The 16,324-nt window shown below is 44.2% G+C and overlaps 1 protein-coding gene across 1 annotated transcript in view; it reads left to right on the forward strand.

The window, feature by feature from the left end:
* The first annotated feature begins 7,059 nt into the window (after positions 1-7,059).
* LOC120048839 (rap guanine nucleotide exchange factor 5-like) overlaps positions 7,060-16,324 on the forward strand; it is a 72,766-nt gene continuing 63,501 nt past the window's right edge. The window contains exon 1 of the mRNA XM_038995118.1: positions 7,060-7,589. Within this exon, the coding sequence (XP_038851046.1) occupies positions 7,398-7,589 (192 nt within the window). The 5' untranslated portion in view covers positions 7,060-7,397. The remainder of the gene's footprint in view (positions 7,590-16,324) is intronic.

Consider the following 16,324-nt stretch of genomic DNA (forward strand, 5'->3'; position numbering starts at 1 on the left):
CCGCTGAGTCTGCTCCCAGACTACCTACAACATTGTAGAACATTGTTCTACTGAGGAAACACTTGATGAGCAAAGTGTTTCCTCAGACAAACTATTGGGTGGGTAGTGTTTCCCATAGCACTCGATCTTGCCGAGAGACTCAGAGAGCCCTCAACAGTTTAATTCACATAAACCCACTTGTTTATGTCACAAATAATATGAATTACGTAATAACATAATGCCTTGTCAAAACTGTGGTAAACACACCTTTCTTGACTCATAGTGAGACCAGTACACTTAGCATGCATCAGATGTTATCCTCTGCTTTAGTAATGTTGTCATTTTATGGGATTTTAGCAATTTATCTGCTTATGACAACAGCCATTTGTTACTCTCAGCAACCGGCGGTGCAGCCAACCAGACACACACGATCACCTTTGGCATAAAGGGCCACAACAGCAAACCAATACCTATGGGGATATAGGAGTTATGAGAGGTGTCTGCTGCTTGAGGAGACCTTAACACCTCCGTTCCCCTTCCGTTCCCCTTGGTTACTCTGGCCTGACTGCGGTGACAGCGTATCTGACTTCCCATCGGGAGGAAAATGATGTATGGGATGTATTAGTATTCATTGTGCAGCTGACGTTCCTCCTCGGCCCATAACGGCTGAGGGACAGCCCTTCTAAAGACTAGCTGATCTGTCTGGTTAAGAAGGAGACTTTAAACCAAGGCTCTAGCGAGGAAGTCCTTGTTTTGTTCCTCCAGTAAAAAGCAGATAGATGAATGTTTCAAGTTTTTATTTGTCACATGCACCAGTTCAGTGAAATGCTTAACTTGCAAGTCCTGCAGTATTCAATATCAAAATAGTATAACTAACAAAAAATATACAGTATAAAATGTTTTAAAAACACGAGAAATAAGAGAAGAGATGAATGTGCTGTGTAGTCTATGTGTGCATCCCAAATGGCACCCTACTCCATATACTGTACATAGCACTATGGACCCTGATCAAAAGTAGTGCACAATATAGGGAATAGGGTACAATTTGAGACCCAACCTATAAATGTAGTAGAAATAGCCAGTTGTGGATTCTCAAAGAGAAGGATGGGAGGACACCTGCCAATTTCTTGTGGCTTTAGAAGAACAAAAAGGAACATGTCCTCACGGAACTCAACTGAAGCTCACATGGTGGAGGATGCAGGGAGGATACCCCTTCCGATTCTGGAGACCAGAGAAGAGAAGAGGGGTATTTCTCATTTAGCTTTGTGTGCATCAGCAGTTTTTTTTCCTGTACAGTTGAAGGGTTTTGCTAAGACCCAGTCAAGCAGCACATTGCTGACAGGGTAAAACAAAATATATTAGAGCGATAGATAAAGCGTTCATACTGATAATGAATGTCCTTGTTTTAGTCTGCTCTAGCACATATCATACTGAGAATGAATGTCCTTGTTTTAGTCTGCTCTAGCACATATCATACTGAGAATGAATGTCCTTGTTTTAGTCTGCTCTAGCACATATCATACTGAGAATGAATGTCCTTGTTTTAGTCTGCTCTAGCACATATCATACTGAGAATGAATGTCCTTGTTTTAGTCTGCTCTAGCACATATCATACTGAGAATGAATGTCCTTGTTTTAGTCTGCTCTAGCACATATCATACTGAGAATGAATGTCCTTGTTTTAGTCTGCTCTAGCACATATCATACTGAGAATGAATGTCCTTGTTTTAGTCTGCTCTAGCACATATCATACTGAGAATGAATGTCCTTGTTTTAGTCTGCTCTAGCACATATCATACTGAGAATGAATGTCCTTGTTTTAGTCTGCTCTAGCACATATCATACTGAGAATGAATGTCCTTGTTTTAGTCTGCTCTAGCACATATCATACTGAGAATGAATGTCCTTGTTTTAGTCTGCTCTAGCACATATCATACTGAGAATGAATGTCCTTGTTTTAGTCTGCTCTAGCACATATCATACTGAGAATGAATGTCCTTGTTTTAGTCTGCTCTAGCACATATCATACTGAGAATGAATGTCCTTGTTTTAGTCTGCTCTAGCACATATCATACTGAGAATGAATGTCCTTGTTTTAGTCTGCTCTAGCACATATCATACTGAGAATGAATGTCCTTGTTTTAGTCTGCTCTAGCACATATCATACTGAGAATGAATGTCCTTGTTTTAGTCTGCTCTAGCACATATCATACTGAGAATGAATGTCCTTGTTTTAGTCTGCTCTAGCACATATCATACTGAGAATGAATGTCCTTGTTTTAGTCTGCTCTAGCACATATCATACTGAGAATGAATGTCCTTGTTTTAGTCTGCTCTAGCACATATCATACTGAGAATGAATGTCCTTGTTTTAGTCTGCTCTAGCACATATCATACTGAGAATGAATGTCCTTGTTTTAGTCTGCTCTAGCACATATCATACTGAGAATGAATGTCCTTGTTTTAGTCTGCTCTAGCACATATCATACTGAGAATGAATGTCCTTGTTTTAGTCTGCTCTAGCACATATCATACTGAGAATGAATGTCCTTGTTTTAGTCTGCTCTAGCACATATCATACTGAGAATGAATGTCCTTGTTTTAGTCTGCTCTAGCACATATCATACTGAGAATGAATGTCCTTGTTTTAGTCTGCTCTAGCACATATCATACTGAGAATGAATGTCCTTGTTTTAGTCTGCTCTAGCACATATCATACTGAGAATGAATGTCCTTGTTTTAGTCTGCTCTAGCACATATCATACTGAGAATGAATGTCCTTGTTTTAGTCTGCTCTAGCACATATCATACTGAGAATGAATGTCCTTGTTTTAGTCTGCTCTAGCACATATCATACTGAGAATGAATGTCCTTGTTTTAGTCTGCTCTAGCACATATCATACTGAGAATGAATGTCCTTGTTTTAGTCTGCTCTAGCACATATCATACTGAGAATGAATGTCCTTGTTTTAGTCTGCTCTAGCACATATCATACTGAGAATGAATGTCCTTGTTTTAGCCTGCTCTAGCACATATCATACTGAGAATGAATGTCCTTGTTTTAGTCTGCTCTAGCACATATCATACTGAGAATGAATGTCCTTGTTTTAGTCTGCTCTAGCACATATCATACTGAGAATGAATGTCCTTGTTTTAGTCTGCTCTAGCACATATCATACTGAGAATGAATGTCCTTGTTTTAGCCTGCTCTAGCACATATCATACTGAGAATGAATGTCCTTGTTTTAGTCTGCTCTAGCACATATCATACTGAGAATGAATGTCCTTGTTTTAGTCTGCTCTAGCACATATCATACTGAGAATGAATGTCCTTGTTTTAGTCTGCTCTAGCACATATCATACTGAGAATGAATGTCCTTGTTTTAGTCTGCTCTAGCACATATCATACTGAGAATGAATGTCCTTGTTTTAGTCTGCTCTAGCACATATCATACTGAGAATGAATGTCCTTGTTTTAGCCTGCTCTAGCACATATGTGCGCGTCAGTCTATTTGTAATTACACAGGGCTCCAGACAAGCTTAATTTGAGCAGTTAATGTCTGATTTGACATGTCCATGAATCTGAGACGAGGGGCTCTATTCAATCATAAAGCTGAAGGGTTAAGGATTCCGGAATAGAAAACGTTAAGGTCATTTCCTATTGAGCCGACTTATGCAGCGTTTAACCTGAATGCAGCCTCCGCTAAAAAGTGTGAGCGTTGCCTTTCAATTTCAATCACGCTGTAAAGCTGTAGTTCCGCGATGCGGATTGAATAGAGCCCTATATATTTATATAATGTCTGGTAATAGGAGCAGTAAGCAAAGACATTCAAATGAAGTTAATTAAGAAATGTCACAGTCTTTTAAAAGGGAAATATATCCATATATCCTACCACACTCTACCAAGGATCTTTCTCTGTTCCCGCTACGATCAAATGATCATTTGTCCTGTCACTTTTGTTTTTCAAATCTCCTATGTACAGTTCATTCGGAAAGTATTCAGACCCCTTGACTTTTTCCACATTTTTTCCACAAATGTTTTTACAACTTTATTGGAGTCCACCTGTGATAAATTCAATTGATTGAACATGATTTTGAAAGGTACAAACCTGTCCGTATAAGGTCCCACAGTGGACTGTGTATGTCAGAGCAAAAACCAAACCATGAGGTCGAAAGAACTGTACGTAGAGCTCTAAGACAGGATTGTGCCAAGGCACAGATCTGGGGAAGGGTACCAAAAAATTTCTGCAGCATTGAAGGTTCCCAAGAACACAGTGGCCATCATTGTTAAATGGAAGAAGTTTGGAATCACCAAGACTCTTCCTAGAGCTGGCTGCCCGGCCAAACTGAGCAATCTGGGGAGAAGGGAATTGGCCAAGAACCCGATGGTCACTCTGACAGAGCTACAAAGTTCCTCTGTGGAGATGGGAGAACCTTCCGGAAGGACAACCATCCCTGCACCACTCCACCAATCATGCCTTTATGGTAGAGTAGCCAGACAGAAGCCACTCCTCAGTAAAAACCACATGACAGCCCTCTGATTTTGCCAAAAGGCACCAAAAGACTCTCAGACCATGAGAAACATGATTTTCTGGTCTGATGAAACCAAGATTGAACTTAGTCAGGATCGAGGGAAATATGAACGGAGCAAAGTACAGAGAGCTCTTTGATGAAAACCTGCTCCAGAGTGCTCAGGACCTCAGACTGGGGTGAAGGTTCACCTTCCAACAGGACAACGACCCTAAGCACACAGCCAAGACAACGCAGGAGTGGCTTCGTGACAAGTCTCTGAATGTCCTTGAGAGGCCCAGGCAGAGCCCGGACTGGAACCCGACCAAACATCTCTGGAGAGACTTGCAGCTCAACACAAGAAAGACCATGACTGCGTCCCAAATGTCACCCTGTTGCCTGTATAGTGAATACACACCAACAGCTGGGATAGGGCCTTGTCAACACCTACATCTTTTGGACTGAGTGGATGGCAGAGAGCCAAGGAGGCTAAGAAGACTCGAGGTGGAATCTCTCTGATGTGGTTAAGGTCTATGCTTTGGTTTGTTCACATTAGGAATGAGAGCGCACCTGGCATTGCCCAGGTGACTGGACCCACATCTCCCTTTTGTCTTGTACTGTACAGTTGGTGGGTGGTGGTGGTGGGCTATTCAGACCAGGAATAGACTGTGCTGGTACCAGATAATTGTTTGTTTAATACAAACCCTTGGTTGTGTAGCACAGCCAACAGAGGCAGAGATATCAATACACTACTGTAGCTCAATGCATGACATCTATAATGTCAAGGCTTGGTTGTTTAGATTCATGACCTCATTGACTTGCTGTGTTTCCGTTCATCATACAACATGTGTAAGCACATCGTTTGAGACAGGCTTGAGAGGTTTTCTATGATAACAGGAAGAGGGGTCAAATGATATATAGACCATAGTGGTAAATGCATAATGTACGGTAGATAAAGCCCTGGCTTTCATCAGGAGATGTTACCTTTGTCCCAAATGGCACCCTGTTTCCGATATAGTACACTTCTTTTAACCATAGCCCTATGTGCTCTGGTCAAAAGTAGTGCACTACATAGGAAATATGGTGCCCTTTGGGACGGAAACGTTATCGACTATTATTATTAAGTGGATTACAGAGGAGAAGGTCACAAAGGTCATTCATCGTATGATTATAATTTCTGCCCAGAAAATACATGTTTAATTGGACAAAGTGCATGTAATTCTGGAGAAATAGGATTTCCTATTTATTTTTTGCATAGTTTCCTTATCATACATATTCCACATAGTAGCAGTACAGATGAAGGATCTTAATCTGAGCCAGTTTGCTACAGCAGGAAAATAATCCTGCAGCAACAGAAAATGTGAGTTATTATGTGGATTATAATGAATTAACATTTTGTAGGGGTTGATACATTTTTCGTAAGGGAAAATCAAGTGAAAGAAGCTTTTCTTAACCTCAAATACACTATATGTTTAGTTCTCCTGCAACAGAGTGATCAAATTAAGATCCTACATCTGTATGTCATAGAGTGTGAGTGATATTGTAATTGGCTTATATGATTATTATGTGGGTACTAAAGAAGTGACCCATCTTCTTCGGGATAGGTGTCCCTTCCACGGGACGGTTGAGCTAACGTAGGCTAATGCGATTAGCATGAGGTTGTAAGTAACAAGAACATTTCCCAGGACATAGACATATCTGAAATTGGTTGAAAGCTTAAATTCTTGTTAATCTAACTGCAGTGTCCAATTTACAGTAGCTATTACAGTGAAATAATACCATACTATTGTTTGAGGAGAGTGCCTAATTTTGAACATGAAAAGTTATTAATAAACAAATTAGGCACATTTGGGCAGTCTTGATTAAAAATGTTGAACAGAAATGCAATGATTCATTGGATCAGCCTAAAACTTTGCACATACACTACTGTCATCTAATGGCCAATATCTAAATTGCACCTGGGCTGAAATAATACATTATGGCCTTTCTCTTGCATTTCAAATATGATGCTACAAAAAAATACAAAAGAACGGTTGGTTTTTTCTTTGTATTATCTTTTACCAGATCTATTGTGTTATAGTCTCCTACATCCCTTTCACATTTCCACAAACTTCAAAGGGTTTCCTTTCAAATGGTACCACGAATATGCATATCCTTGCTTCAGGGCCTGAGCTAAAGGTAGTTAGATTTGGGTATGTCATTTTAGGCGGAAATTTGAAAAAAAGTGGCAGTTCCTTAAGAGAATTTAAGGCAATTAAAAATAAAAAATTCACCCACCCAGGCCCAGCCCACCTCAGCCAGTATGGACAGGGGGAGGTAGAGATAGTGGAACTTCCTCTGCAGGGGCTGGTCTTGAGTGCTTTACCAGATGTTTCCTGATCCCCTCTCCCCCACTCTCTCTCTCGCCCTCACTCTCTCCCTGTCTCTCCCCCTCTCTCTCTACCTCCCTCCCTCCCTCTCTTCCTTCCTTCTGTCCCTCCCCTCCCCCTCTCTTTCCCTCCCTCTCTCCCCTCCCTCCCTCCCTCTCTCCCCTCCCTCCTTCCCCAGCAGTGAAATGGAAGGGAAGGAGGGAGTAGCAGTCAGTCTCTCTCTCCCTCTGGATCTAAGCATATAGAACATAGGCACCTGGAGTCCTTGCTGCTTCACAGCCCTCTCTATCCCTCTATTTCTGCATCTGCAGGCCAACCAGAGAGCCAGCCGGAGCTGTTGTTGATGCTTCTACAGGGATCTGCTTTGGCTTAGTGAGAGGAGGCCGTAACTCACCTGCGCTCACAGACACACACACACAGACAAACAGCCAGACAGACACACACTCAAGGTTGCCCGGCCCATCCGCCTCACACACACCTTTGGAGTGCACTGTGAGAGAGGAGGAGAGGAGTACACCGTGCTGGTTCTACTCTATAGTAATGTCGTGGGACTGTGGCCTGAAGTACATGTTCTCTGTGTCCCCGGCGCTGCAGCCGGGGGGTGTGTGTGCCCTGCACGACAAGGAGGACCTGTCCCGTCTGGAGATGGTCCAGAGACTGGCCAAGGACGGATGCCGCTTCCTCCAGAACCACAACAACAGCAGCAAGGCCGCCCCGGAGAGGACAGCAGAGGTGAGAGACAACGTCACGCTGCATTCACAGAATATTAACACTGTGACAGAGTTAGTCTAGAGAAATCACCACACTCTCAAACACTGTGACAGAGTTAGTCTAGAGAAATCACCACACTCTCAAACACTGTGACAGAGTTAGTCTAGAGAAATCACCAGATACTCAAACACTACACTCTTAGAAAAAAGGGTTCCAAAAGGGTTCCTTGCAGAGGGATAGGGTTCTACCAAGAACCGTTTTGATCAGAAGAACCCTTTTGGAAAACCAGTGTTCTTAGTAAGGCAAAGGGTTCTACCTAGAACCTTTAACATCATAAGAACCATTTTTGGAAGAAAGGGTTCTTTGGAAGGCAAGTAGGGTTTTACATAGAACCATAATGACTATTTCCCAGCTCTACTGCAGGGAGATTTTCAGATGTTTGGTTTTACTGTAATATCTGTGTTTTGCGTGTACATTTATTCATTTGGATTAACTTTATGCTACACAATGATAAATAACATATCCTTTCTGTTGGATTTATTGCACCCGTTACTGAGATGGTTGTTCCAGTTTAGATGATTGAGGTAGCCTCAGTATTCAATCTTCCCTACCCTGGCAGTCATTTTGAATACAGGTTGCAGGTGATTAACAATGTTGGATATCCTAACACTGGCTGGATTCCAGTAGGAATTACATATCACTTTGCAAGCCCGCATAATGTGACTTACAGGCCTGATGTGGCCTGTAAACCAGGAGATTCCTAACACCACTGTGTTAGGATATAACTAGGCCTTCAAATAAAGGCCTTATGATATATGTTATGTATTGTCAAAAATAATAAAATTGGCTGGTGGAACCATTTATTGAGGATTCTAGGAAGAACCGTCCAAAGATAAAAGGGTTCTCTGCAGAACCCTTCATAAACGGTTCTAAGCAGAACCCTTCATAGAGGATTCTACCCAGCACTAAGAAGGGTTCCCATATGGGGACAAACCAAAGAACCCTGTATGGTTCTATTTAGCAGCTTTTTCTCTAAGAGTGTTCTGTATGACTGAACGAGGGGTAATGAAAAGTGATGTGTGTACTGTAGCAAAACTAGTTGAACAATACACAAAAGTATGTGTTTTATGATTGTGAGCCGTCCTGAGATGACACATGCACATCATTCAACAAGTAATTCAGTCAGTGCATCCAGTTCATGTGACTGACAGTAAAAGCATGTGGGGAAAATATGTTTTGGAGAGTGGGTAATCCTCATCCAGAAGTTGTGACTATTGGCTTTGTTACTACTGTAATTCAACAGTCGGAGATGAAAGCACAATCTTAATGAAGAAATATAGTCCCATTTTATCTCACGCTAAACTGCACAAAGCATTATTTTAACAGTACAGTATCAGCTGCCTCAGAGTGGGTGCAACAATATGTCTCTAATTCAAATGATACTCTTATCTTGTATTCTAATTGTATCTATCCCAATTAGCATACTATTATCTAACACACACAGTCCCACTACATTAGATACCATGTCTGACATTCTCTAACACACAGTCCACCTACATTAGATGTCTGACATTCTCTAACACACAGTCCACCTACATTAGATGTCTGACATTCTCTAACACACAGTCCCACTACATTAGATGTCTGACATTCTCTAACACACAGTCCCACTACATTAGATGTCTGACATTCTCTAACACACAGTCCACCTACATTAGATGTCTGACATTCTCTAACACATAGTCCCACTACATTAGATACCATGTCTGACATTCTCTAACACACAGTCCCACTACATTAGATGTCTGACATTCTCTAACACACAGTCCACCTACATTAGATGTCTGACATTCTCTAACACACAGTCCACCTACATTAGATGTCTGACATTCTCTAACACACAGTCCCACTACATTAGATGTCTGACATTCTCTAACACACAGTCCCACTACAATAGATACAGATGTCTGACATTCTCTAACACACAGTCCACCTACATTAGATGTCTGACATTCTCTAACACACAGTCCCACTACATTAGATACCATGTCTGACATTCTCTAACACACAGTCCACCTACATTAGATGTCTGACATTCTCTAACACACAGTCCACCTACATTAGATGTCTGACATTCTCTAACACACAGTCCCACTACATTAGATGTCTGACATTCTCTAACACACAGTCCCACTACATTAGATGTCTGACATTCTCTAACACACAGTCCACCTACATTAGATGTCTGACATTCTCTAACACACAGTCCCACTACATTAGATGTCTGACATTCTCTAACACACAGTCCACCTACATTAGATGTCTGACATTCTCTAACACACAGTCCCACTACATTAGATGTCTGACATTCTCTAACACACAGTCCACCTACATTAGATGTCTGACATTCTCTAACAAACAGTCCCACTACATTAGATGTCTGACATTCTCTAACACACAGTCCACCTACATTAGATGTCTGACATTCTCTAACACACAGTCCCACTACATTAGATGTCTGACATTCTCTAAAACACAGTCCACCTACATTAGATGTCTGACATTCTCTAACACACAGTCCTACTACAATAGATATATTAGATGTCTGACATTCTCTAACACACAGTCCACCTACATTAGATGTCTGACATTCTCTAACACACAGTCCCACTACAATAGATACATTAGATGTCTGAGATTCTCTAACACACAGTCCACCTACATTAGATGTCTGACATTCTCTAACACACAGTCCCACTACATTAGGTGTCTGACATTCTCTAACACACAGTCCCACTACATTAGATGTCTGACATTCTCTAACACAAAGTCCACCTACATTAGATGTCTGACATTCTCTAACACACAGTCCACCTACATTAGATGTCTGACATTCTCTAACACACAGTCCCACTACATTAGATGTCTGACATTCTCTAAAACACAGTCCCACTACATTAGATGTCTGACATTCTCTAACACACAGTCCCACTACATTAGATGTCTGACATTCTCTAAAACACAGTCCACCTACATTAGATGTCTGACATTCTCTAACACACAGTCCCACTACAATAGATACATTAGATGTCTGACATTCTCTAACACACAGTCCCACTACATTAGATGTCTGACATTCTCTAACACACAGTCCCACTACAATAGATACAGATGTCTGACATTCTCTAACACACAGTCCCACTACATTAGATGTCTGACATTCTCTAACACACAGTCCCACTACATTAGATGTCTGACATTCTCTAACACACAGTCCCACTACATTAGGTGTCTGACATTCTCTAAAACACAGTCCCACTACATTAGATGTCTGACATTCTCTAACACACAGTCCACCTACATTAGATGTCTGACATTCTCTAACACACAGTCCCACTCATTAGATACATTAGATGTCTGACTCTGGGGCATACAGTTCCTGTGTGTGCTTGTATACGTATGTGTGTTGCATGTGTGTGTTACATGAGTGTATGCTGTACTGTGTGTTGATTCATAATGCTTATAAGCACCACTCCCTGTAGAGCACCACTCTCTCTAGAGCACCACTCCCTCTATAAGCACCACTCTCTCTAGAGCACCACTCCCTCTATAAGCACCACTCTCTAGAGCACCACTCCCTCTATAAGCACCACTCCCTCTAGAGCACCACTCTCTCTAGAGCACCACTCCCTCTATAAGTACCACTCTCTCTAGAGCACCACTCCCTCTATAAGCACCACTCTCTCTAGAGCACCACTCCCTCTATAAGCACCACTCCCTCTAGAGCACCACTCCCTCTAGAGCACCACTCTCTCTAGAGCACCACTCCCTCTAGAGCACCACTCCCTCTAGAGCACCACTCCCTCTATAAGCACCACTCTCTCTAGAGCACCACTCCCTCTATAAGCACCACTCTCTCTAGAGCACCACTCTCTCTAGAGCACCACTCCCTCTATAAACACCACTCTCTCTAGAGCACCACTCTCTCTAGAGCACCACTCCCTCTATAAGCACCACTTCCTCTAGAGCACCACTCCCTCTATAAGCACCACTTCCTCTAGAGCACCACTCCCTCTAGAGCACCTCTCCCGCTATAAGCACCACTTCCTCTAGAGCACTACTCCCTCTATAAGCACCACTCTCTCTAGATCACCTCTCCCTCTATAAGCACCACTTCCTCTAGAGCACCAATCCCTCTATAAGCACCACTCTCTCTAGATCACCTCTCTCTCTATAAGCACCACTCCCTCTATAAGCACCACTCACTCTAGAGCACCACTCACTCTAGAGCACCACTCCCTCTACAAGCACCACTCTCTCTAGAGCATCACTCCCTCTATAAGCACCACTCTCTACAGCACCACTCCCTCTATAAGCACCACTCTCTCTAGAGCACCACTCCCTCTATACGCACCACTCCCTCTAGAGCACCTCTCGCGCTATAAGCACCACTCTCTCTAGAGCACCACTCCCTCTATAAGCACCACTCTCTCTAGAGCACCACTCCCTCTATAAGCACCACTCGCTCTAGAGCACCACTCCCTCTATAAGCACCACTCCCTCTATAAGCACCACTCTCTCTAGATAACCTCTAGCTCTATAAGCACCACTCCCTCTAAAAGCACCACTCCCTCTAAAAGCACCACTCCCTCTAAAAGCACCACTCCCTCTAAAAGCACCACTCCCTCTAGATCACCTCTCCCTCTATAAGCACCACTCACTCTAGAGCACCACTCCCTCTACAAGCACCACTCTCTCTAGAGCACCACTCCCTCTATAAGCACCACTCTCTACAGCACCACTCCCTCTATAAGCACCACTCTCTCTAGAGCACCACTCCCTCTATACGCACCACTCCCTCTAGAGCACCTCTCGCGCTATAAGCACCACTCTCTCTAGAGCACCACTCCCTCTATAAGCACCACTCTCTCTAGATCACCTCTAGCTCTATAAGCACCACTCCCTCTAAAAGCACCACTCCCTCTAGATCACCTCTCCCTCTATAAGCACCACTCACTCTAGAGCACCACTCCCTCTACAAGCACCACTCTCTCTAGAGCACCACTCCCTCTATAAGCACCACTCTCTACAGCACCACTCCCTCTATAAGCACCACTCCCTCTAGAGCACCTCTCGCGCTATAAGCACCACTCTCTCTAGAGCACCACTCCCTCTATAAGCACCACTCTCTCTAGAGCACAACTCCCTCTATAAGCACCACTATCTCTAGAGCACCACTCCCTCTATAAGCACCACTCTCTCTAGATCACCTCTAGCTCTATAAGCACCACTCCCTCTAAAAGCACCACTCCCTCTAGATCACCTCTCCCTCTATAAGCACCACTCACTCTAGAGCACCACTCCCTCTACAAGCACAACTCTCTCTAGAGCACCACTCCCTCTATAAGCACCACTCTCTACAGCACCACTCCCTCTATAAGCACCACTCTCTCTAGAGCACCACTCCCTCTATAAGCACCACTCTCTCTAGATCACTCCCTCTATAAGCACCAATCTCTCTAGAGCACCACTCTCTCTATAAGCACCAGACTCTCTAGAGCACCACTCCCTCTATAAGCATCACTCTCTCTAGAGCACCACTCCCTCTATAAGCACAAATTCCTCTAGAGCACCACTCCCTCTAGAGCACCTCTCCCGCTATATGCACCACTCTCTCTAGAGCACCACTCCCTCTAGAGCACCACTCCCTCTATTAACACCACTCCCTCTAGAGCACCACTCCCTCTATAAGCACAACCCCTCTAGATCACCACTTCCTCTAGAGTACCACTCCCTCTATAAGCACCACTCCCTCTAGAGCACCACTCCCTCTATAAGCATAACTCCCTCTATAAGCACCACTCCCTCTAGAGCACCACTCCCTCTATAAGCATAACTCCCTCTATAAGCACCACTTTCTCTAGAGCACCACTCCCTCTAGAGCACCACTCCCTCTCGAGCACCACTCCCTCTAGATCACCTCTCCCTCTATAAGCACCACTCTCTAGATCACCACTCCCTCTAGAGTACCACTCCCTCTATAAGCACCCCTCCCTCTAGAGCACCACTCCCTCTATAAGCAACACTCCCTCTAGAGCACCACTCCCTCTATAAGCACCACTCCCTCTATAAGCACCACTCCCTCTAGAGCACCACTCCCTCTAGAGCACCACTCCCTCTATAAGCACCACTCCCTCTATAAGCACCACTCCATCTAGAGCACCACTCCCTTTAGAGCACCACTCCCTCTAGATCACCACTCCCTCTAGAGCACCACTCCCTCTATAAGCACCACTCCCTCTATAAGCACCACTCCATCTAGAGCACCACTCCCTTTAGAGCACCACTCCCTCTAGATCACCACTCCCTCTAGAGCACCACTCCCTCTAGAGCACCACTCCCTCTAGAGCACCACTCCCTCTATAAGCGCCACTCCCTCTATAAGCACCACTCCATCTACAGCACCACTCCCTTTAGAGCACCACTCCCTCTAGAGCACCACTCCCTCTAGATCACCTCTCCCTCTATAAGCACCACTCTCTAGATCACCACTCCCTCTAGAGTACCACTCCCTCTATAAGCACCCCTCCCTCTAGAGCACCACTCCCTCTAGAGCACCACTCCCTCTAGAGCACCACTCCCTCTATAAGCACCACTCCCTCTATAAGCACCACTCCATCTAGATCACCACTCCCTCTAGAGCACCACTCCCTCTAGATCACCACTCCCTCTAGAGCACCACTTCCTCTAGAGCACCACTCTCTCTAGATCACCACTCCCTCTAGAGCACCACTCCCTCTAGAGCACCACTTCCTCTAGATCACCCTATCTAGAGCACCACTCCCTCTATAAGCACCACTCCCTCTATAAGCACCACTCCCTCTAGAGCCAACCATTCATCCAAATGATCTTAACTTGTCATCTGGTATTATTGGATGGTTCATATCCGGTAATGCCTCTGCCAGAAGGATCTCTCCAGGAACAGGGTTGGAGTGAAAACCTCCAGGAGGGTCTCTCCAGGAACAGGGTTGGAGTGAAAACCTCCAGGAGGGCATCTCCAGGAACAGGGTTGGAGTGGAAACCTCCAGGAGGGCATCTCTCCAGGAACGCATCTCCAGGAACAGGGTAGGAGTGGAAACCTCCAGGAGGGCATCTCCAGGAACAGGGTTGGAGAACCCTGCCCTAGTGAACCAAGCCTATTGCCTGCCCACTCACTTGTTATTCTGAGAACTAGAAGGATCTAGAGAGGAGCATTATTAAGTCCTACGTAACACCCTATTCAGTTACCTTGGAATACACCTACTGTAAGAGCTATATGGCAAATGATTGACAAACATTCTAGCTAGCTACTGTGACTGCCTTATTAACCTGTTAAAAACAAATGAGATGCATTTCGTTCCTAACTACCGTATACTTAGAACCACCATAACGTCAATACCGTTAACGGAATCCAATCTGTGCTTTATCAGTGTTATTGGGTGGTTAAGAGCGCTCACTCAATGTTGTGTCAAGATCCAACAGCCTATTAGAACGCTTGAGAGGAGGTGGTGTCCTGATTGGCTAGCTCGGTGTAGGGTGAAGTTGCCCCTAGATGCTGATCTTAGGAAAATGTAGCATTTTGCCCACTAATGGTGAAGGTCAGGCCTGGGGGAGGGAGGCTGATCCTAGGTCTGTACCTAGAACCACCCTGGAGTGCTGAGTCCACGATGGCCTCAGTTCTTCCCTTCCTGCCTGGCCAGCTGTGTCTCTATCTGTGCAGCAGAACGGCACAGCAACAATGGCAGGAAGAGCTGACGCAAGTTCCACAGGCCCCTGCCTGGCCCCACCGTGGGCTGGCCCCTCAGTCTCCCCATCATGCCAAGACATTGTGTTGGTTTCAGGGTGGATTTCAATGCTGCAGGTCCCTGACCTTTTCTCCAAAACACTGGGGTTGAGTCCCAAACTGCACCTTTTTCCCTATATAGTGCACTACGATTGACCAGAGCCCTATGGACCCTGGTCAAAGTACTGTAGGTCACTATATAGGGATCCATTTGGGACGCAGCCTGGAGCAGGGTTGGTTACTGTAGCCCTGCTTGTCATAATTCACCACAATGAACGTGACTCTACTGTACACCGTAGCATGGCCTTAAATGCCATCTTAGATGTGATAACAACATCTCCTTGTCGTTGTGTGTTCTTTCAGTAAATGTCACCTTCTTTGTCAGTAGGACGAACTCTTCTACGTCAAGTGGGTGTCTCAAGTAGGGCTCAAACCTATTTTTATTCTCAAGCTTTTTAATAAAGCCCACATCACAAGAAAGGAGAACATGCTTTGTTGGTGGGATCTGAGTATGACCAAGAGGCAAAGATCTGAGTTGGTTTAGAATATATAACATTACAGGAAGGGCTTTGAAATATCAAGAGTTCCAGTTTAAAGGAAAGGAATTATGAAAAGACACTACAACACATACAGTATACAGTACTCTCCGTAACACACAGTGACCTCTACCCTCATGAAAACATCCAAGCAGCGTCCTACTACACCTGGAAAGTGGTGCAGTTCTTGCCCTGATAGATGTTCTGTTTACAGCGAGCTGTTGGGGAGTTGAATTACTGTATATAGGAAGGAAGTCAGTTGGACTCTCAAGAAGCAGTGTCACTTGCCATGTCATCATAGTAATGCAAAACACATCATCATGATGATGTGGCAAGTGGGGCGGCAGGGTTGCCTAGTGGTTAGAGTGTTGGGCTAGTAACCAAAAGGTTGCAAGTTC

This window comes from Salvelinus namaycush, chromosome 5 (assembly GCF_016432855.1).
Source record: "Salvelinus namaycush isolate Seneca chromosome 5, SaNama_1.0, whole genome shotgun sequence".
NCBI classification, from domain to species: Eukaryota; Metazoa; Chordata; class Actinopteri; order Salmoniformes; family Salmonidae; genus Salvelinus; species Salvelinus namaycush.